At 46.6% G+C, this 24,594-nt stretch overlaps 1 protein-coding gene across 3 annotated transcripts in view; it reads right to left on the bottom strand.

Annotated features, from left to right (window-relative positions):
- The window catches only part of LOC147105581 (serine/threonine-protein kinase 33-like), a 149,215-nt gene that overhangs the window by 23,820 nt on the left and 100,801 nt on the right, over positions 1-24,594 (bottom strand). For all 3 annotated transcript variants that reach the window (XM_086010064.1, XM_086010066.1, XM_086010065.1), the window contains one exon: positions 150-288. In XM_086010064.1, the coding sequence (XP_085866190.1) occupies positions 150-288 (139 nt within the window). The remainder of the gene's footprint in view (positions 1-149; positions 289-24,594) is intronic.

The raw sequence follows: 24,594 nt of genomic DNA, 5'->3' as shown, positions 1-24,594 counted from the left end.
AGTTTAATAGTAACATTTCCTATCTAATATTTCTAGATAGGGCACAAATAATGTGCTTGAGTTTGACCAGCAGCAGATGGTCACACCAGTTGGAAATAAAACATACAGAATTACAGAGGGTTGAGGTAAGTATTAGTTACAATGCTTACCATTTTTGTGGAGGTAAAAGATTGCACTCGCCAAGCTGGAAATAACGTGTTTGGTTTCAGACTCACTCAGATGGCCTTTCTCTGCCAGAATTCCCTTCAGCTCCCCAAGTTCGCAGAATTCAATGACAAGGTAGACTTTCTGAATCAGGAAGGAGAAATGCAGAAGGGTAGAATATGCATTGGTTAGCAATTTTATTTGTGCACTGATTTAGCTGACATCACCCAGTGAAGGGAAAGGGGGCAATCCTATCATTGAGTGAGACTAGAAGATAAATTAACATTTTTTTATGCTGCTATAAGTCGTTTCAATTAGGACCCTTATACCTGGCACAGAGAGGAGACATTCATCCATCAGTCTGGATTGGATTCTAACCAGGTCTCCGAATTGAAACAACAATATGCCAGCTACTGTACCACAAATTCTCTGAAACGTCACATCAAATGGACAGCAGTGAACTGAGTGAAGCGGCAACCAAAAATACAAACCTTCCCTTAAATAGCATTGTTTAAAAAGAATGAAGACCAACTCAATGACAGCTTTATGCGTAATTTTAACAGCATTTTAAAGATCATTCTCTTCAGTTTTCATCACACCATATACAGGCCACTGCTCACAGGGAGGGTGGCCAACCCGCTCCAAGGCATCTATCAAAACCAAGCTTGGGCAAGAGAGCAGGTTCAATTACTGACTCTGCTGCCCTTCCTCCCTTTGCACAGCACCCTCCCAGGTGGCATAGCTGAGAATGGGAACCATTGGAAACTGCAAAAGCACTTGTTCCACCAGTTCGAGGCACAGTGCAATGGTGGACCATACTGTAACACCAATTCCAAAATGCTTCACTGCAATTAAATAAAATATTGCCTACCTAACATTATAATGAAGAGAGGGGGGAAATCATTTCCAATTGCTAGAATCACAAGGAGGGACACTTTTTTTCTTGTTTGAACTTGGACAATCAGGCGGGAACGATCATGTGGAATCCATCTAATTTTCTATCCATAAATTTAAATAGCGAGGCAGGAAGGCTGAATGGGGCGGATGTGGTGTAGCCTCATCTATGCATGCTCCAGCCATGCCTCTGTCCTTACCACTGGGTACTCTTTCACCTCATCCACTGACTTGCATGACAGCAGACCTTTGTCAGGAATGAGGTTTATGAAGCTCTGCGGTCTAAATTTAACATTGCTGCACCCATTTTATGGGCCTAAACGGATGCAACTGTGATCAGTTTTGCAGTGCAGAGGCCAATGCCTAATCTGCAGAGGAATTCGGGCAATTGCTAAACTGGTCGGAGCCTTCCTTTTAAATGGTCCTATCGACTGCCTAAAATGGGGGCAGGACTCATTTCGATATTGAAACGAGGCTCTCACGCTCCTTTTGGACCAAGAGGGAGGGTCGAGGGGATCATGGTTGGGGGCGGATTGGAGTTTCCAGCTGCCTTGGGCAGGCAGGTGAAAGAGCACTTGCACCAACTGTCTCATGGTGAAGAGATGCTGATCCCATAGACTCTGACAGGGTCAGCACTGGAGGGCGCTGACAGGCGCGACGGCGGCCTAACTGCTTGGATTGAGTTTATTGAGTAAAAGCTTGGATGGGGCGACAAGAGGAAAAACATTTTTACACAACGAGTGGTTAGGATTTGGAATGCAGTGCCTGATAGGGTGGCGGATACAGATTCAATAGTAACCTTCAAAAAGGAACTGGATAAATACTTGAAGGAGAAAAATAGCAGGAATATGGGGAAAGAGCAGGACTAACTTGATTGCTCTTCAAAAGAGCTGGCACAGACTCGATGGGCTGAGTGGCCTCCTTCCGTGCTGTGCTCTATCTGCACTGTGGGGTTTCTGTGATTCTATGATTCTACGATTGTGAGCTGCTGATTTTTGGCCGCTCTCTCCATGTTACACTCATTTCACTCGTAATACTTGATGGTTATTGTGATTGCTTTTACTCTTTCTTTATAAATCTAGGTATGAATGGCTTTAGTCTATAAACCTTTGATGTGTGCTAAATATTTGCCACTTTACAGAGAGTTGGGTAACCTGAGGTAAAGCTACATTAAATCCATAGCTTACTGCAAGTGGGGTAATGCGAGCCCTTGGGTTATACCTGTGCGAGGGCAGAGAATCGCAAAGGTGCAGGTTCAGATTGTCGGAGACAACAGCTTATAGGAACTGCAGTAAAAATGGTGATCACACAGGCTGATTACCCCATGCCCTCGGAGAACAAAGCTACTGCCCAATTAACATTGCGAATGATATCAGCTTTTGTTTAAAAGAAAGTAGTTTGTGGAAACAATTGTTTTTGAAGAAGTGAAATCAGATATGTGATAAATGAAGCTGCTTCATATCCAAATGATTAATTTAAAGGAAAGCTATGGAAGCTTAGGGAAAGACTGGAGAAGGCATTCCATCTTTCAAAGGCAGCCCAGAACAGAGTGCAGGGCTACGTGACTTTGAACCACTAGTTGCTCAGACTGCTGAAAATACAGTGCGCCTATTTAAGAAGACAGATGGGTTTGCGTCAATGTTTAATCATGTTTTGTAATAGTTAAGCCCATTAGCACAAGTGGTTCCATTTTGGAACAATGCTCAGATTTTAAACTAAGTGATTTGTTTTTCCCCATTAGATAGAATATATTAAGTTTTGCAATTTATTGTTACTGGGAGTTAAGTAACCCTTGCATTCATCTTCCAGGCTAGAACATTGTTTTGTGGAAGGCTGATGCGGGAAAGTACATTTATAGTGGAAAAATTGCCTCCGTTATTTTAAGCAGGGGTGAAAAATGTTTCTAGAACCAGTGAAGGAAAATATGCCCATCTGTTACTAAAGGGACTGAGTAGGAGACAGCTCATCCCTGACACAGCAGGTGATTAACACTTTGAAAACCAGCATTAGTTTCTAAAACAACAACAACTTGCATTTATATAGCGCCATTAATGTAGTAAAATGTCCAAGGCGTTGCACAGGAGTGTTATAAAACAAAATTTGACACCAAGCCACACAAGGAGATATTAGGGCAGATGACCAAAAGCTTGGTCAACATCTTAAAGGAGGAAAGAGAGGTAGAGAGGCGGAGAGGTTTAGGGAGGGAATTCCAGAGCTTAGGGCCTAGGCAGCTGAAGGCACGGCTGCCAATGTTGGATTGATTAAAATCGGGGATGCCCAAGAGGTAGAGGAGTGCAGATATCTCGGGGGGGTTGTGGGGCTGGAGCAGATTACAGAGATAGGGAGGGGTGAGGCCATGGAGGGATTTGAAAACAAGGATGAGAATTTTAAACTGACGTGTTGCTTAACCGGGAGCCAATATAGGTCAGCGAGCACAGGGGTGATGGGTGAACGGGACTTGGTGCGAGTTAGGACACGGGCAGCCGAGTTTTGGATGACCTCAAAAAGCAAAGTCACCACTCTCCCCCCCTCCCCCAAAGGTGGTATTCAAAGGAAATGTAGCGCCGAGCGGTATGGGTCTCAGTGCTGGTCCGGGGCACCTTTCTTTAAGTGTAGTAGTTGTGGCCAAGTATTATCTTGTACTGTATTTGACAATCATGAGTCAATCACATCACCCTGATGGGGCCTTGTGACAGGTTGTATATCAGAAGACACTGACACATTGAACCCAATCACCCACTCACAGCGTAGAAATTGTATCAAATGGTTGTAGATTGACATATCATAATCATCATTAAGAGAGCAGAAATACAGAGCATGACAAAATACAGTAAATTCTTTCGTATCCGGCACCTACGGGACCAGGATGGTGCCGGTTGATGAAAAATTCTAACACAAAAAAAATAAAAACCACTGATTAACTCGGCCACTGCGGGAGACTCGGACTCGGCAAAACGAGTGCTGGATGGATTCGGCAAGATTACCGGTTATCTATTTTGCCGGTTATTAAAGAATTCCGGATGATTAAGTGCCGTTTAAACAAGAGTTTACTGTAATAGTTAATGGGGGGGAAAAATTTGGTTGCTTTGCACCTTCCATTATAACGGGGCGCAAAGCAACTAGCGCCCGGGCGCGGCATCGCCAACGCCTCCCGCGAAATTCAGCAGGAGGTTAGCGGCAGTGGTAACCATTAGCGCCCCGTGGTGCTGCGCTGCCAGCGATGATGTCATCACCGTGCACAGCACCCCGCTCGCGCCCTGGCTGCAATCTTCGGTAGCGCCCCTGACTTACCGCCGGACGCTATGCCCGACAGGGTCGGGGCGGCCTACCTGCAGCCGGGGCGGCGCTAATTAAAGGCGAGGTGCCGGCCGGCCATTTTTGTTGCTGGCCGTCTGCCAGCACCTGCCCCCATTGCCGTCCCCGGTCTCCTGAGCAGCCCCCCCTGCCCCCCCCCCCCGCAGAGTGCCGGCTGCGCTCCGTGAGCCCGGCACTTCTCTTGAGTGCCGGGCTCTTTTGCCAGCACTCTGATACCTGGTGGCCCAGCTGGGCCCCGGGTCGTGCTGCGCAAGGCCCCACCCCTTTAAGAAGGGGAGGAAGGCCTGCAGTACCGCGATATTCCCTCACAGCGCCCCAAGAGGGAGGCGGGGAACTTCCAGTAGAATTTCCCACCGATGAATATCGGCCGCGGGGGTGCTAATTTTTTCGGGTAGCGCCCCGGCGAAGTTAGTGCCCCAAAGGGGGTGCCACTCAATTTTTCCCCCAATAGCTTCAAAATACAAGTAAGTAATTCTAGCAGCTGCATTTTATAACATGCATAGAATTCATATTTTACTTTGATAGCCTAGCACTGGTAACATCAGGTAACCGTACAATACCTGTTGGAGAATACGATTCAGCACAGACATCCCATTTACATGCCCATCTTTCTCAAAACTGCTATTGAGCTGCACCAATGTAAACATACTGCAAATATACTGGAATGAAATGTACAGCTTGTGCACAGCTAACTAACTTAAAGGAAATGCAAGGGTGTTGCGAACTAGTGTGACTGCAATGTGTGTATCCCAGCAACGTTACCATGGTCACCAAGAAGCTGCTCCAAGCATTAGTTTCCTTCCTTCCCAACTTCGGTGATTCCCTCTCCTCAGAGCGGCCCCATTACAGCTGCAGTGGAGAGAGGGCAGTTCTAGGTACAGTAGCTTTACTCTGTATTAAAAGATGACCTAAGAGTTAGAGCAGAACCCTTTTCCACCCATGGTGCACCAGATGACACCAGCAAAGAATTTGGAGTTCATCAGAATACTTTCTGTTTATACTATCAGTCATTTTGACTTAAAAAGCAAAACAATTTTACTACACATTTATCAAAATGGGATTTAGCATTTTTCAGCAGTAAGAGCAGTTTAACAGTTTTGATGGTGCATGTATATAGTTTTAGGTAAACCTCTAACTTGAATCACTAAATGGAAAATTCCAATTCTGACAAATGGATTGTTCATTTAAGTTCATTTGATGTTGGTTTAAAACCCTAATGATGGTGCCTATCAAATGGTTCACTGGTGTAAGGATATCAGCAAATAGTGATGATATTTGTCTGTGTTTGATTACTTATGCCTTACAGCATATTTGTCTGTGTTTTTGATTACTTGTGCCTGACCAGCAGAGGTCATGTGAGAGACAAGCAGTCCAGAGAGGTTTTACTTTCAGTTTCATTCTAGCTGCATCACAGCATAATGTGTTCTGTAAAAAGCTGTAGAAAGTCTTGAACAAGACTTTAGATTAAACAACATTCTCTTTCAGAAATTGTTGTGTATGTAATATGTGTGCTACTTTGAACCTATGGACAGGACTGCACTACTTGTAGGGCGTAGTGATACGCAGTACCACTCCTGGCCATAGGGGTATAAATAGTACTGTGGGTACTGATCTCCCCTCAGTTCCCGCCTGTGGGCATGAAGTAAAGACCTACGTATAGTCCCTACCTCCAACCAGTAAAGACCTGTTTTTATTGTTACTCATTAGTCTGTGTCTTAATTAACTAAATAATTCACAGACTTAACACTGGCGACGAGTCAGGTTCTTACCCTGCGGCAGTTATTCCACGGCGGTTGAAGAGAGGTTTCAAACCACACCACCCCACTGGAAGCGACAGGCATTAGGACCCTGAAGCCTCCATCAGCTTGTGAACCGGAGTAGAAGACAGGGCTGGGGAAGACAGGTACAGGGCGACAGCGATCGGCAGATAAGGGCCGGGCCGCTTTGAAGTGAGGGGCGCAGCCAGGCCATCGATCGCAACCACCGATAAGGGCCGCACTCGGGCTGAAAGGGCAGCGGCTGCAGAAATTGAAGGCGCGAGAGCCGCGGTGCACAGCGCGGGCCATCGATCGCGATCGGGAGATAAGGGCTTTGGAGTGCGAGGCGCAGCCGGGCCATCGATCGCAAGCACTGATAAGGGCCGGGCCACTTTCAAGTGCGAGGCGCAGCCGGGCCATCAATCGCACCCGCTGATAAATAAGGGCCGCACTCGGGCGATCGCGGCGAAGATAAGGGCCGCACTCGGGGGCTGAAGGGAGACGGCGTCGGGGGACAGGTGAAGACCGCCAAGCGCGGGAAAACCGCCATTTTGTGGGCGGAGGACGACGGCAAGAGCGGGAAGCCGCCATCTTTGATAACAAGTAAAGAAAATAAAATCTGAGAAATTGCAAATCTACAATGCCTAAACACGGGAATATTAGCACCTTTGATAGTGACCTCGAAGATTGGGCCATATATGTTGAAAGAGTAAAAAATTATTGTAAGGCCAATAAAATTCGTGACCAAGATAAAGCTCTAACATTATTAAATTTAATGGGTGCGAAGACATACGGACAATTGAAACACCTGTTATCACCAGATGAACCGGCGGATAAGACGTTCGATGAGATTGTTACTGTCCTGAAAGATCATCTAAACCCCACGCCGCTGATGCTAGCGGAACGATTTAAATTTTACGACAGAAGGCAGCTACAGCATGAAAGCAATGCTGAATATTTGCTGGAATTGCGTAAATTAGCGAAATATTGCCAGTTTGGAACGGGACTGACAGATGCACTACGAGACAAATTTGTGTGTGGTTTATTTAAACAGGATACACAAAAGCGACTGCTCGAGGAGAATGAGCTGACGCTTGAGAAGGCGGTCACTATGGCAGCAGCACACGAAGCCACAGCGAGAGGCACGGCAGTAATGCAGCTACGGTCACCGGAGCTCAGTGCACACAAATTGGGTGTGAGTTCTGGCAAATGTTATCGTTGTTGAAAGACAACGCATGATCAGAACCAGTGTTGGTTTAAAAACCAAGAATGTAGAACTTGTGGTAGGCTTGGACACATAGCTAGAGTATGCAGGTCAGGGAAGAAGACCAGCAACAAGAGGTCACCGCAAGGAAAATACGCAAAAGTACACAAGGTGGCCGAACAGGAGTCCGATTCAGACGCTAGCAGTAATGAACTGGCTGGCTTAAGCAGTATTGAACTGGCTAGCTTAAGGGTACTCAACGTTGGTAAGGGTGCAGACCTCCAGACAATTTGGGTTACTCTTCAGATAGAAGGAGTCCAAGTAAAAATGGAATTGGACACTGGATCGGCATTGTCGGTCATGAATAAGAAAGATTACGGAAAGTTATTCCAACATATTCCCCTACAGGATACGGGGATTATATTGAAAACATACACGGGGCAAAGAGTGTACCCCATCGGGAAAATAGAGGTTGCAGTGGTCCACAAGGGCGAAGACAGTCAAATAATGGACTTATATGTGATATCTGAAGGAGGTCCTCCACTACTAGGATGGGAGTGGATTAGGAAAATGAATATGGACTGGCATTTCCTACAAACAATAACGAGTGAGAACTCGGTGAAGATAGTCGGCCCAGACTCTGGAACGGATGATGGTAAGCCCAACTCAGGTGCAAAAGACAAAGTTTCAGCACAGAATTCCACTGAGCAACAACAACATAGTTTAACTGTGGATTCTGAGTCTGGCAAGTCTACTGATGTGCCCATTTCTGAGGGACACCGGGCTCGAACTCAACTCCATTTCAAACTACAACAGCAATTAGAACAAATGCTTCGCCGTTTTGAGCAAGAGTTGAATGCAACGAAAGAGTTCTTTGATATAGAGTTGGAGAATCTGGAAAGACAACAGAAGCAGCTGATGGAGAAAATGGAGCAGGAGCACACAAAACGTCTGATGTCAGAGGAGTTAACGGTCAGCCAACTCCTGCATATGCTGAAGGACAGGACTCTGAAATGGGAAAAACTTGAACACGAACTTCAATATTCAAACGAAAGGGGTTCGGAGCTCTCAAAGGTTATTGGAAGAGCTGAGGTGGCAACACAGACTGAGATGACTGCAACAGAGCAGCCCTTGGATGCCAAAAGTACGCTGACTCACGTCAACGTAGAACAACAGACCGCTGAAACAGCTGCTCCGGTAGAGGGATTGAATAGTCCGATCAATCAATCTCCAAAAGAAGTTGAAGTAGCAAAATCTCAAATGAGGTCATTAGTAAACGACTTGCTGAAAGCCCAGAAAAAGCTGGATGAAGAGGTACGCATGAAGAAGTCTCTTCAGGAAAGATGTCTGGACTTGGAACAAAAGCTGGCTAACGCCCAGCTGAGTATGGAGGAAATAGAAGACCCTCTCGCTGGCCTAGCTCAGGACGACACCGAATATTACTATGTCCTGTCCTGCCCAACTTGTAACTTCGACTCCCACCATACAGAAATCATGGAGGAGCACCGAAAGTCTACGGAACATCGGGAGAAGGTGGCTCTACTACGGAAAAAGGAGGAAGGGAAGGAGGAACTGCGCATGCAGCTGGCAGCTGACAGTGGAGCCCAGAGAGTCTTCAAGAAGCAGAAAAGGAAAAGTCGAAACAGAAGATGACCCATCTGAACCATTATTACCTCTACCAGATCACACACGTGGTCCCTCCGAACGGAGCCAATTCAGTTCGGAAGTTCAAACTGTTAAATCCATGGAAGGACTATTGAATGAGTCACTCCAGCAACGCGAACCGACTACACCACAGAGATTGAATCTGTGAACTGTTTTCCGCAGAGACTGAATCTGTGATCTGTTTTGACATGAAGTTATCTATGTATCTATGTTATTCTGTTATGTAAACCTGAAGTTATATATGTATATATGTTATTGCGTTATGTTAAATGGGGAGATGACTGTAAAGCTAAGAAGGGAGGAATGTTGTGTATGTAATATGTGTGCTACTTTGAACCTATGGACAGGACTGCACTACTTGTAGGGCGTAGTGATACGCAGTACCACTCCTGGCCATAGGGGTATAAATAGTACTGTGGGTACTGATCTCCCCTCAGTTCCTGCCTGTGGGCATGAAGTAAAGACCTACGTATAGTCCCTACCTCCAACCAGTAAAGACCTGTTTTTATTGTTACTCATTAGTCTGTGTCTTAATTAACTAAATAATTCACAGACTTAACAGAAATGAGTCTTTATTGAACCCAAAAAGAAATCAAAACATGATGTCAGAAGTGGCTGAAAGAGAAAAAATCTGAAGTTAGCAACTTGATGGGACAGTGAAAGCAGTTGTGGCCAGTAAGCAAAATCAGCTCTCCACATATTAGCAAGCCAGAAGAGAACATCGTTGCTTACCATTAGAGAATAGCTAACGAAGTGAAAAAATGGAAGGTTTACACCCACCGGCGACGCTTCAATTGACCGGTAATGTGGCTGAAAATTGGAGGAGATTCAAACAAAGTGTAGGGTTGTATTTATCAGCAATCGGAGCTGACGAGAAAAATGATAAACAAAAATCGTCCGTGTTCTTACATGTCGTGGGTGATGCAGCGCTGGAGGTATATAATAATTTCATATTTGCCATTGATGGAGACAAAATGAAGCTAGATAAAATAATGGAACAGTTTGAGGCCTACTGCATACCTAAACGCAACGTGACCTTTGAGAGACACAAATTTTTCACGTGTACAGAAAATCGGTGAGACTATTGATCAGTATGTGACTGAACTGAGAAACCGGAGCAAATCGTGTGAATTTGGGGGACTCACAGACTCGCTGATAAAAGACAGACTGGTGTGTGGTATTCGAGATAATGGTCTAAGGGAAAGACTGCTAAGAGAGCAAGATCTAGACCTGGGAAAAGCCATAGCACTGTGTAGGGTTACAGAGACTGTGAAGTTGCAGGCAAAGGAGCTGTTCAGTGAAAGTAGCTGCAACGTGGATGCAGTGAGAAAGAACGGATACAAACCGTTTAACAAAGAGAGCGCCAATGTGAAAAAAGAGACGTGGCCAGCAAACGAAAATGAAAGGGACAATCGGAAGTCATGTAGTCGATGTGGTACACAGCATCCACCAAGAAAGTGTCCAGCATATGGTAAAACTTGCTATAGTTGCAACAAGAACAACCATTATGCCCGTTGCTGTAAGAACCAAGCGCAACAAAGCAAGGTCCATACAGTAGATGAAAGCGACATAGAGGAATTCTATGTAGATGTTGTGTCTGAAAACAAAAGAGAAGAAAGAGACTGGATGTTGACACTAAAAGTGAACGATATACACATTCCATTTAAATTGGATACTGGAGCACAAGTTAATGTGATATCAGAGACCGATTTTAAGAGAATTAGACCCAGACCAAAGTTACATGGAATACAAGTGAAAATGACCGGATACTCAGGTACTGATATACCAGTGAAAGGAAAATGCATTGTCAAAGTAACACACAAGGACAGAGAGCACACGCTAGCATTAATCGTGGTGCCAAAGGATGTGCAAGCCATACTAGGGTTAAAAGCCTGTGAGAGACTGAACCTGGTAAAGAGAGTCCTCGTTGTGGAAAGCGAAGGAGAGACAGCAAGCAATCTGGTAGAACCACTACAGCCACACCCAGCACCAGACAGACCTTACCAGAAGGTAGGCGCTGACCTATTCGTATGTCAAGGGAAGGACTATCTTGTCGTCACAGACTATTACTCCCTGTATCCAGAGGTTTGTAGACTGTACACCACCACTGCAGAAGCTGTGATAAGAAGTATGAAAGCCATATTCTCCAGACATGGTGTGGCAAGCGAGGTCTTCACAGACAATGGACCCCAGTTTAACAATGCAAATTTCCGACACTTTGCCAAAGAGTGGGACTTTGTCCACACAACGTCAAGTCCTCACTATCCACAGTCCAATGGACTAGTGGAAAAATCGGTCCAGACAGTGAAAAGACTGATGTACAAGGCAAAAGACAGTGGAACTGACTTCTACCAAAGCATGCTTGTATACCGCACAACGCTGCTCGAGTGTGGTATGTCACCAGCCCAACTCCTGATGGGACGTCGGCTAAGGTCAAACCTACCCATCCTGGAGAACCTCCTGAAAACAAGAGGGGGAGAAAGTGAGGAAGTTCAAAGAGCAACAGAAAGAAAAGCAAAAGTACTACTATGACAGAGGAACACAAAACCTACCTGAACTCCACACTGGTGACCAAGTAAGGTTGAAAGACAAAACAAACACATGGACTCAGAAGGGAACTGTCCTGAGTGAAGTTCAACCAAGATCATACACCATTCAGACAGATGAGGGTGCTGTTCTGAGAAGAAATCGTCGAGATCTTCTCATGGGACCAGCCACAGCAGGTCAAGAGACTGATACTGGTGAACAACCTGATCACACAGCTGAGAACCAATCATCTGAGGCAACAACTCAGATTCAAGGACAATCAATCAGAAAATCCTCAAGACACGTGAAGCCTCCTGAGAGACTCATTGAGCAAATTTAAGGACTATTGTTAAAGAAGGAAGTAATGTTATCTTATTCTTTCTTCAAGTTCTAGTGTATTGACATATTTCATGTGAACACACAAAGCAAGGGTAAAAAACCTTGATCATGATAATGATGATGTAAGTTCATTAAATGTTGTTAGTTAAAAGTAAAATACTTTTGTTTTAAGAAAGGGAGATGTAAGGATATCAGCAAATAGTGATGATATTTGTCTGTGTTTGATTACTTATGCCTTACAGCATATTTGTCTGTGTTTTTGATTACTTGTGCCTGACCAGCAGAGGTCATGTGAGAGACAAGCAGTCCAGAGAGGTTTTACTTTCAGTTTCATTCTAGCTGCATCACAGCATAATGTGTTCTGTAAAAAGCTGTAGAAAGTCTTGAACAAGACTTTAGATTAAACAACATTCTCTTTCAGAAATGAGTCTTTATTGAACCTAAAAAGAAATCAAAACAACTGGCACTGTTATTTAGCTGAAATCGCCCAGTAATAAAAGCTGGACTTATGAACAAATTACGAGAGCACTCCCAGTGCCTACCACACGACACAGTGGGATAGCACGGTAGTTTGGGGCGAATACCAGGAGGCAGCAGCTGTTGAAGTGATTCTGGCTGCTCTTTAAAGATGGGCCTTTTTTTAGTGGGAGGGGGAACAGATGTCCCCACAAGAAAATTCCCACTGTGCTGATTTAGCACTGGACGCAATGGGGCAGAAGGGCTTTCATCATTGGCCTATGTAAAAGAAAGGGCCACTCAGCAAGGCACAACATAAATTTCACTGCAGGCCTCCTGTAAAGGGGAGGCCTCACTGTCAGTCCATGGCCTCCCGCCAAAGCTTCTTTGACAACCTCCCAAACCCGCAACCTGCTAATTTGCCACTAATTTGAATAAGTACTGGGACTAGAATAGGCCTGTTGCACAGGCTTTGAGCACTGATAGTGCCTGTGGCCCTTACTACAGGCACTGAGCAGGCCTCAGCACCCAATGACGCAGGGTTAAAGGTCACGTTTTCCACCTTCTAATGTCTATTATTGCCAGATATGTGCTGGATTCTGCCATTCTACACTGACTGTTCCACTGAACGTATGGACAGCATCATTACACTTAGCGACCAAAGCAATTTGTCCTGCATCATAGGCTAATCTCAGCCCCACCCATGGAATTATTTCAACATATTTTGAGAATGTATCCATTAAGAAAATAATAATTTTGCTAATAATATGAAATGCTTCAGCACTGACTTTTAATCCCCAGAGCACTAGAGGGAACAAAAATAGCACCTTTCACAACCTCAGGACATGCCACAGCAATTCACACCATTGAATTGTCGTAATTGTGTGGCAGCTAATTTGCACACAAGGACCCACAAACAGGAATGGGACAAATGTCCAGATAATCTGTTTTTTTGGTGTTGGTTGAGGGATAAATGTAGTCAAGGACACCAGGGGGATTTCCTGCTATTCGTTAGTGTCATGAGATTCGTTACAATCATCTACAGTGACAGTGTGGCACAGTGGGTAGCACTCTCGCCTCTCAGTCAGAAGATTGTGGGTTCAAGTTTCATTCCAGTGCCTTGAGCAAAAAATTGAGGCTGACACTCCAGTGCAGTACTGGTGAAGTGCTTTGAGACGTTAAACCGAGGCCCTGTCTGCTCTCTCAGGTCGATGTGAAAGAGCCCATGGCACTATTTCGAAGAAGAGCAGGAGAGCTCTCCCCGGTGTCCTGGCCAATATTTATCCCTCATTTAACATCACTAAAACAGATTATCTGGTCATTATCACGTTGCTGTTGGTGGGAGCTTGCTGTGCGCAAATTGGCTTCCGCATTTCCTACATCACAACAGTGACTACACTTCAAAAAGTACTTCTTTGGCTGTAAAGCGCTTTGGGACAGCCTGAGGTCGTGAAGGATGCTATATAAATGCAAGTCTTTCTATCTGAACAGGCAGACGGGGCCTCAGTGTAATATCACATTTGAAAGGTGGCACCTCCGACAGTGCAGCACCCCTCAGTACTGCAGCAATGAGTCAGCCGGGATCGTGTGCTCAAGTCTCTGGAGTGGAAGGCAGACCCACAAACTTCTGACCCGGAGGCAAGAGTGCTACCACTGAGCCAAGGCTCACAGAAGACCTTATTCATCCAGGCTTGTGTTTGGATCATCGATGGAGCTTCACATGCGTTTACACGTAAACGATTAACCCGGTGGCATCTAGGATGTCTCTGTAATAACCTTGAAATTTCAGAAGTTAAATCAGCTGTGAAACTGCCTTTAAAAGCAGCAAGCTCATAATAAACACAAAATAATGAATTCAAGGTAAAGATATTGGCCTAGAAATTGGGTTGGGGCGCCAAAGTGGTGCAAAAGTCGGCGGAGTGCAGGATTTAGCGCAGCGATCGGAGTGATACCGATCGCCAGATATTCAGTTTCATTGCCCCTCGAGGGACACAGGGCGAGGCTCTCCGCGTCCCTCTTAGGGCGCTGAAACTGATTATCGCAGCGCAATGTGCCGCAGCGCCACACGCTGCAGCACGGCACGCTGCGGTACTGCAGGCCTTCCTCCCACTGTTAAGGGGGCGGTGCCTGCAACAGCGCGAGCCCCGATCGCGAGTGCCGGCAAATGAGCCCGGCACCAAGGAGAAGTGCCGGGCTCTCGGGAAACAGCTGGCAATGCCGCGGGGGGGGTGGTGGTTAGGAGGCCGAGGACGGAGGTGCTGGTAGGCGGCTGCCAGAAAAGCGGCCGCCCCGCACCTCCACCTTAACTTGCGCCGCTGCCGGCACAGTAAGGCCCCGTGAACCGGGCGCGGGTAGCGAGCAGCGCAACTGCGGCGTTCGCTACCAAATATCGTGAACGGCGCACGAATGGGGCGCTGCGCACACCGATGACATCATCGGTGGCGGCGCAGCGCAAATGCCTAACGCCACCATTAGCGCCCCTATTGAATATCGCCAGAGACGCAGCCAGTGGCACTACAGCCACTGACTGCCTCTTTAGGCGCTAACAGGTGGCGCTACTCACCCAATTTCTCCCCCAAGAAGTAATTGATACAAAACTTACAATTTCTGGGTTGCTAGGCCAGCACCATAACCACCACACTGCTCTACGTTTGAACTATAGCAGTAGTTTAGGCTCCAGCCGGGCTGGAAACTGCCGGGATCGGGTACAATGCTGGGTTCACACCCTGCCCGATGTTACTCCCCACTAAAGTCAGTGGACAGCAATATTGGGCGGGCTGTAAGACCAGTGTTCCACCTGATCCCGTGGGTTTCCCGCCCAGCCAGTTAGCTTAAAATTACCCCCAATGGGCCCACATACTGAGAATCAAGTATCAGTGAGACTGACATCGGCTCTGCTCAACCTGAAGTGTCCAACCTCTTCAAGGGTGCAGCAAGAAGTAAAACACTCCTGCTCGTTCGGAGATGCTTGAATAAAGCATCTCTGTACAAGGATCAGAGGACACCTTGCATTGGAGGACCTTTGACACACTAGTAGGAATTTAAAAGAAAATAGCCAAGCTATTACAATTAGATTGTTAGTGTAAGTCTCGCTGAAAGCATGTTAACCCAGTTTTAATTGGTGCATAATATATAAAAAAAAGCCCTTTTATATTGACAGAGTGCAGGTGGTGGGGGGTTTGGGTTAGTCTCACCACTGCCGATGTGCCATAATGTAAATGAAACAAGCTCTGCTGGTGTCATCCACAACCCACATTCTCGTGGGTTCCAAGAGTGAAGGTGGGGAGGGATGGGGGTGGCGGGATGTGGTTGGGGGGGGGGGGGGGACGGGGGGAAAGGCTGGCAGGAACCGGCAGAACACAGGTGCTATATGAAGGAAAGTCCAGCACTCAGAGCTGTGGTGCTTCATTTGACCAGAGTCCTAACTACAACAGTAAAAGTAGTGGAAGTTTGCTGCTCAACCCTTTGCTACTCACGGTGTGTTCTCAGCTCTCTTTCACAGCTGCTTCCTGGATTGCTCGGAGGGACAAGTCTTCACATTTCACTATAATAGATATCTAACCATCAGGAGCGGTGCTAAAAACATTTGAAGTTTTGCTATCAAGCCTTTGATCACAGAAGTGGTACCCAAGGTACGCAGTCTTGGGAATTCTGGAGTATATATACACATCAAAACCTGACTGATGTGAGGCAACCAACTCCTTTCAGATTTTGAAGTCTTTAATTGATCAGGTCTTGGGAGCCACTTGACAGTCGTATCTACTGGAAGCTGGTCTGATGAGGAGTTTTTTTTATTGTAGCCTGTTGTCATTGTACGTAGTAGTAGTGGTAGTATTTACAGCACAGAAACAGGCTATTCGGCCCAACAGGTCCAGGCTAGGTCCAAGTTTGTGCTCCACAAGAGTCTCCCCTGCAAGTGGAAACATCTTCTCTGCGTCTACCCTATCAAACCCTTTCACAATCTTAAAGACCTTTATCAGGTTACCCCTTTTCTAGAAAAGAGAGCCCCAGCCTGTTCAATCTTCCTGATAGGTATAACCTCTTAGTTCTGGTATCATCCTAGTAAATCTGTTTTGCACCTGCTCCGGTGTCTCTATATCCTTTTTATAATATTTCACAGTACTCCAAGTGTGGTCTAACCAAGGTACAATACAAGTTTAACATAACGTCTCTGCTTTTCTGTTCTATCCCTCTAGAAATGAACCCCAGTCCTTTGTTTGCTTTTTTATCGCCTTATTAACCTGCGTTTTAGTGATTTGTGTATCTGTACCCACAACCCCCCTTCACCCCCTCCACCCCCCTCCCTCCCCGATCCCTCTGCTGCTCTACCTCATTTTGACACTTAGGCCAGAATTTTGCCAGCGTTCAGCGGACCCGATTGGTGGTGGGTCAGCTGTGAAATTTAAAATGATTGACAGCAGGTCAAGAACCCGCTCTCAAAACACTCACTCCTGCATTTCCTGATGTCGGGTCGGCCAGAGCTGAGCAGACCCAACAGGCAGCGACAGGGGAGCCAATTCAAATCATTAGTGGCTTGTTTACAGCCTCTTAACAATGCTTTTTTTCCCAGCTTTTTCAAATTGACAGGTCGTCCACTGGTTTCCCGCTGTGCCCAGACCTCGTCTGTGAAGCTGAGGTGGGAGGTCACTTGCCACTGAATCAGCTGATGAGTTGACAGCTTCAAATGTTAAGTCAAAGCTCCCAGCTGATTGAGAAATGTTTCATTAACCACTAGCTTCTCTAAACTGCATTTCCACTACAGATTCAGAATGCTGCAAGTCCTTACACAAGTCTCCATCCAGTCTGACCTCATTACCTCTCCCACCACTGACAGATTGCTTCTGTCATATCTACTTCACCTGCCATCTATTCCATCAGCATAGGTGCACTTTATACTCTCTTACCTTGGTCCTCAGAATCTGACCACGATCAGCCCCAACACCAGCAGCACCAGGTACACCAGCAGTACCAACATCAACACCAACCTTCTCCGCAATCAACTGATGCTGCACAGAACAGAGGGCATCAGCACCCGACCACATTGCTGCCTGGGAGGCCAGGGATGGCCTCACCATGGCCAGATTTACTTCACTTCATGCTGCACACCCTGGCTGCCACATGATGTGCCAGGTTTGCACCACCCCACACCAACAACATAAAGCATCCCTACAATGCCCAAGCCATTCCTTTCACACTCATCAGCATTGCAGGGGTACCATTATGTCTCACTATTCACTGCAACTCACTAAGCCACTTCCAAAGGTGCACACAAATCTGTCTAAGAAAGCAAAGTGTGAAAATAAAGATTTCAATGTTTGACAGCACATTAACAGAAACTTCACATGAACATTGGCTAAAACACCCAAGTGCTTACCCTTGTGTGTTGTTAGTTGGTATGCTTGCAGTAGGATGAGGGTGAGTGTGAAGGGTGGTTAGTGAGATGGAGAAGTGATAATGTAGCTAGAGAGGGATGGGTGGAGGTGCAAGGTAAGTTGGTGTGAGTAATGATGTGCAGAACTAGGGTAGGGAAGGAAAGTGATGGGGATGTGATGAGTGGCACAGCAGGATGAGGTTGAGTGTGGCTTTGCAGTAACGTTTTGTGATCTACTGAGATCATTGAAAGACTTGTGCCACTGCATCTGGTCCTCCTGACCACATCCCTGCTTGTGTCCTCCTATGCAATGTGCAACCAGGCTGCATTGGTCTCCTGGGGAGGTCTCTTCCGCCCATTGGAAGGGAAGAGAACCTGCTTGCGTGCTGTGACTCTCTCCATAAGCATATGGAGGGAGTAATGGGAGAACCTGGGTGCAGCTGTGCACCTCTGTGCAGTGCTTGTCAGTGTTTGCAGCACCTCAATGCTGTAGAACACTGACAGCACAACTGTCAAAATGATTGTGTACATGGTCCCTTTAAGGAAACCGGCTGATGACGCGTCATCAAATGACTTAATCAGATGACGTCATCAGACCCGCTCCCTTCAATTGGCCGGGAAACTCACTGGACGGGCTTAACAAGCCCAATCAGGAAAGTCATGTCGGAGGCTGGGATGGAGCCAGCAGCGGGATCGGGACCTGCCACCGATGTTGCCCGCCGAGGTTGGGGAAATCGCGGCCTTATTTTCCAAGGAATATCTGGCCTCCTTATTCTTCCTACCAAAATGTACCACCTCACACTTATCTATATTGAAGTTCATTTGCCGATTACATGCCCATTCTGCAAGTTTATCAACGTCTTCTTGTTTTATAATTCACAAATGTAGCTGTTCACATTGCCAACGGGAAAATCTAATGTAATTAGTCATGTCTGTTAGAGCTGAATGTTCTCGTTAACATAACAGGTGACATTTGCCAATTAGTCAGGAAAGAATTAAACTGAACACAACTGCTGAGCGTTCCTGAAATTAGGAAATTAATTCCTCTTCTTTCTCTCCTGATCTCAGATATTTTCATACTCACTTTACATATACTTCACATACAGTTTCTCACATGCTCACTCTCACAGATTAGGGGTAAATTTAACTATTTCGCCGGGCCAACAATCAGCCGTCCATTTTACACCTCACCCAATTTCCTTTTCCATGAGATGCTGTTTCGCTATCACCTATCTTTTGCCCAGCAATAAAAGTTAAACATTGTCTTTCACCTTCTCTCATACACACACACACGCACACACTGTCTCTCACGTATTACCTCTATCACTCTATCTCACACACACTCACACACACACACAATCTCAACACACACTCTTTCTCACACACACTCACACACTGGGCTGGATTTTACTGGGAGGTGGGGAGGGAGTGGGATTGACGTCAGGAAACCCAGAAGAATGAGTTTCCCTCAAGCCCTGCAAAATTTAATGGCAGGACCTGATTAACATTTTTTTTCTCCATATCCTGGCCACAGCCAGCCAGATTGAGAGGCTGGCTGGCTGTCGGTCGGCTAAGCCTTCGGCACAAGCCCGCAGCCGGGGAGCGGAGAGGAGGGAGGCAGAGATCAGAGGCCGGGAGCTGGGGGCGCGGGGAGGTGGGGGGGGGAGCTCGGAGGCTGGTGGTGGGTGAGATTAGAGGCCTCAGGGGTGGGTGAGATCGGTAGCATGGGGGGGGGAGATCGGAGGCCTTGGGGCTGAGATCGGAGGCCTCGTGGGGGGAGATCGGAGGCCTCGTGGGGGGAGATCGGAGGCCACGTGGGGGGAGATCGGAGGCCTCGTGGGGGGAGATCGGAGGCCACGTAGGGGGAGATCGGAAGGAGATTGGAAGGGTTGGGGGGGGTGTCCAATCGCGGCTGGTTGGCGAGGCAGGTACGGTCGATCCAGCAGGTAAGTGAAAAGGCACTTATCTCCTGGATCCAGCAGTCCTCGCCTCCCTTTAGCCGGCGGGTTTCCCAAGGCCTGGGAAACCCGGCTGGCCAGAGTTAAATTTGAAATCATGGATTATAATGAGGCACACAGCCTCATTATAATATTTAAATTTCCAACCCGCTTCCTGGGAGCAGGTTGGTTGCCCGCCCCCGCCCCCGCCCCCGTCCCGCCTCCTTTAAAACTGGAAGTAGGCGGGTTGGGGTGGGAATTCAGATTTTTAACACTGTAAACTCCCATCCGACCCAAACCCGCCCGTTTTTTGGAGTTAAAATTCCCCCCACTCTCTCATTCACACAGATAATTTCTCGTACTTTTAACTTTCTGTTAACTAACTAACCTGCCATAGAGGGAGTGCAACGAGGGTTCACCAGACTGGTTCCTGGGATGGGAAGATTGTCCTATGAGGACAGATTGAGTAGACTAGGCCTATATTCTCTAGAGTTTAGAAGAATGAGAGGTGATCTCATTGAAACATACAAAATTCTTAGAGGGCTTGACAGGGTAGATGCAGGGAGGATGTTTCCCCTGGCTGGGGAGTCTAGAACCAAGTCTCACAGTCTCAGAATAAGGGGTTAGCCATTTAGGACTGAGACGAGGAGAAATTTCTTCACTCAGAAGGTGGTGAATCTTTGGAATTCTCTATTCTCTACTGCTAACCGTCTTCTTAAACCCCTCTCCCCTGTCTCCTCCACCCTCACCTCTGATAACAAATGTGAGGAGCTCATGGACTTCTTTGTCGCTAAGATTCAGACCATCCGTTCAGCTGCCTCTGTCACTTCCCTTCCTTCTCCTAGCCCACTGGGCCAAACTTCCTCTAAGGTTCCTCCCTGCCCTAGCCCTGAACTCACATCTTTCTCCAGTTTCTCTCCGATCTCCCCTCATGACCTCTCTGCGTTCATCTTGTCCATGAGACCCACCTCCTGCTCCCTCGACCCTATTCCCACCAAACTGCTGACTACCCAACTTCATTTTCTGGCTCCCATGTTAGCTGATATTGTTAACGGTTCTCTCCTCGGGTATTGTCCCCCTCTCCTTCAAATCTGCCGTCATCACCCCACTCCTCAAAAACCAAACCTTGATCCCTCCGTCCTAGTAAACTACTGCCCCATCTCTAACCTCCCTTTCCTCTCCAAAGTCCTTGAACGTGTTGTTGCCTCCCAAATCCATGCCCATCTTTCCCGCAATTCCATGTTTGAATCCCTCCAATCAGGTTTCTGCCCTTGCCACAGTACCGAAACGGCTCTCATCAAAGTCACAAATTACATCCCTTGTGACTGTGATAAAGGTAAATTATCCCTCCTCGTCCTTCTTGACTTGTCTGCAGCCTTTGACACGGTTAACCACTCCATCCTTCTCCAACGCCTCTCCACTGTCGTCTAGCTGGGTGGGACTGCACTCGTCTGGTTCCATTCTTACCTATCTAATCGTAGCCAGAGAATCACCTGCAATGGCTTCTCTTCCCGCTCGCATCGTTACTTTTGGTGTCCCTCAAGGATCTATCCTTTTCCCCCTCCTATTTCTCATCTATATGTTGCCCCTTGGCGATATCATCCGAAAACACAGCGTCAGTTTCCACACGTACGCTGGCGACACCCAGCTCTACCTCACTACCTCTTCTCTCGGAGCCCTCCACGGTCTCTAAATTGTCAGACTGCTTGTCCGACATCCAGTTCTGCATGAGCCAAAATTTTCTCCAATTAAATATTGGGAAAACCAAAGCCATTGTTTTCGGTCCCCGCCACAAACTCCGTTCCCTAGCCACTGACTCCATCCCTCTCCCCAACATCAGTCTGAGGCTGAATCACACTGTTCGCAACCTTGGTGTCATATTTGACCCTGAAATGAGCTTCCGCAGCATAACAAAGACCGCCTACTTCCACCTCCATAACATCGCCCGTCTCTGCCCTTACCTCAGCTCATCCGCTGCTGAAACCCTCATCCATGCCTTTGTTACCTCTAGACTTAACTATTCCAACACACTCCTGGCTGGCCTCCCACATTCCACCCTACATAAACTTGAGGTCATCCAAAACTTGGCTGCCCGTGTCCTAACTCGCACCAAGTCCCGTTCGCCCATCACCCCTGTGCTCGCTGACCTACATTGGCTCCCGGTTAAGCAGCACCTCGATTTCAAAATTCTCATCCTTGTTTTCAAATCCCTCCATGGCTTCACCCCTCCCTATCTCTGTAATCTCCTTCAGCCCCCACAATCCCCCAAGATATCTGCGCTCCTCTAATTCTGCCTTCTTGAGGATCCCTGATTATAATCACTCAACCTTTGGCGGCTGTGCCCTCTGTTGCCTGGGCCCTAAGCTCTGGAATTCCCTGCCTAAACCTGACCGCCTCGCTACCTCTCTTTCCTCCTTTAAGATGCTCCTTAAAACCTATCTCTTTGACCAAGCTTTTGGTCACCTGCCCTAATTTATCCTTACGTGGATCGGTATCAAATTTTTTGTCTTAAAATACTCCTACTGTAGGAATTGACGAATTCCTAACCAATAACTGAGGTCGACTCAGGAGATCAATCAACAGGTCTTTAATGTAAGACTAAACGAGTTCAAACAGTTTGTTGAGCTCGATACAGGAGAACCACGAAAACAGGTCTTAACAAGATGGAGATTCCACGAGGACTGACTAAGCAGTCACGTGGTTTGCGACGTGACGTCATCGCGTTTGCCCGCGTTTTCCCACACTCTTAAAGGGGCCACGCCCCGTACATACAAACACTATATACAAAACACAGCAATGTCTAACACAATGGTACAGGCTTAGGCTGGTGTTAGAACATCGTTAAAGGGAATTATATACAGTTGCCCAGAGTCATTCAGTGGCTCCGCCACACTACTACGTTAAAGGCGCTATATAAATACAAGTTGTTGTTGTTGTTTAATGCAGCTGTAGAGTGAGCACTATTGGCAGATAATAGCTCAATGACAACCGCACCGAGGATCTTCTGATCTAGAGGCAAGGGTGCTACCACAGAGCCAAGGTAGCACATGTGAAAGTAGTAAGGTTAAGGAAGCAGCCTGTCTTAATCTTTACTAGCTTTAGGTGTACTCTTTTGTGCCAATCAATAACCTGTAACTTAACTTCCATTACTGGTGGTGATGATGCACTCCAGTCCCTGCGGCGCCCACCGGTCGCAGAAGTCCTTGAGTGTGCCGGCGGACACCGTGTGCTCCATCTCCAGGGCCATCTGGGCACGAACGTAGCCGCGGAAGAGAGGCAGGCAGTCGGGCCGCACGACCCTAGCTTTAGGTGTAAAGGTAAATCTGGCACATAACAGGCAAAGTGTGCAACAGGTGCTGAGTCTAATGACCAGCAACAATTCGCTGTAGTGGAGAAAGTTGAATCATTCAGGAGAGAGACTTTGAAAGGTGCTGGGACTGCAGAGATTGGAAGGAGCTCAGAACTACTGGTATGTTCCATATTAATCATATATTCTGTGATATATGTCCGTGATATATCAGGTACATGCACACTATGCACAAGCACATAGTAATGACAACAAACGATGCAAATAAGCAATTGTGTTTATGCAGGTAATAATGTCCCATCTACTGTCTTTACAGATCAAAGAGAATCCAGCAGTCCACCAGGCACACTCAGAGTACCAGTAACCTGGGCAGATACCGCCACCAACCTGAAGTGGTTTGCGCAATCCACAGTATTTTCAATGTTCGATTTGTTTTGCTCTATGTAATGAACTCTAACCACTGCGACCCTGATACCCCAGCACCCGAGATTTGCCTGAATAAATGGGAGGAATTTTCTGAGTCCACTCTGCCAGTGGACGACCCTCTCCTGAACTCCCCACCACACGTGCTCACGATTTTCTGACATGTGCAGCCAGTGGGTAAGGCTCCCAGACGGTAACAGATTTGGAAAATCCACCCGACTAACCTTACGTTTTTGCTAGGGGTCAATAAAGTAGCCTTCTACCATAATCTTCCAGATTTGTTCAAGTTTGGTGGATTAGTTAAAAACAGATTCTTTCCTGATTCCGTTAAAAGCCCCCAAATCCTCCCTGATCTTTATGTTGAATATTGGGTCATGAGATGATCTGATGAATTTATTTTGTTGCAGCAAGAATGTCTTTGATTGATGCAAGATCCAGGTTGGATTGTCTTATTTTTAAATGTTGAACATCCAGTTACAGCTAATATTTGTGACTAAAAAAGACTTAACTGTTGCATCATTCATTATTCTTTGGCAAATTAATATTCTGACTTTTTTTTAAAAAGGCATAATTTAGGAATTGGCCAATAAGCTACCATCGTCCTCACTCTGTTAACTAGAAAACAATCAGCATGGAGAAACAAACAATAAAAAAGTTCCCCCCCAAATAGACCATCAAAAACACAGGTCTCATCAAATATGCTTTGCAGCTGGTCCAAGGAGAGTTATGGAGAGAGACCAGCAGGACCCCCCTCGAGGGATGTCGGGACTGCTGTCTTTATGGTGTTTTTTGATTTAATGTCACTTTGCTTGGCAAGTGAAGAGAAAGATATTTTCAAAACGACACCGGCACTTTAAAAAGAACAACATGAAACTGTTGATAGTTCAGTGGCTGAAGTCACCATCCACTAGTACCTTGGCAGGAAAGTCCCAGGTTCAATCCCCTGTCTATGCCAAGTTAGCCCAACTCAGCCAAGGCAGCAACTAGAACACTACAGCTGGCCACGATGTCCTGGCCTACAAAAGGAAAGCAAAGAATTCCCACTCCTGATTGTTACCCCTGTTGTAAGTGAGGGAGTGCGGACTTTAGATGAGAACTGGATCGGTCTCAACTGTTGTGCCCTCCACAGTCAGATAGCCTACAGATTGTCACATGTGGGGGCAATCTTAACTTTCGACAATGGTGTAAAAGGGGTGATGTTTTGCTGATGATAAAAAGCTAGGTGGCAGTGTCAGTTGTGAAGAGGATGTGAAGAG

Source organism: Somniosus microcephalus, chromosome 17, assembly GCF_052327205.1.
Source record: "Somniosus microcephalus isolate GS21.2 chromosome 17, FLI_Smic_1.0, whole genome shotgun sequence".
Lineage (NCBI taxonomy): Eukaryota > Metazoa > Chordata > Chondrichthyes > Squaliformes > Somniosidae > Somniosus > Somniosus microcephalus.
This window is presented reverse-complemented; position numbering and strand designations above follow the sequence as displayed.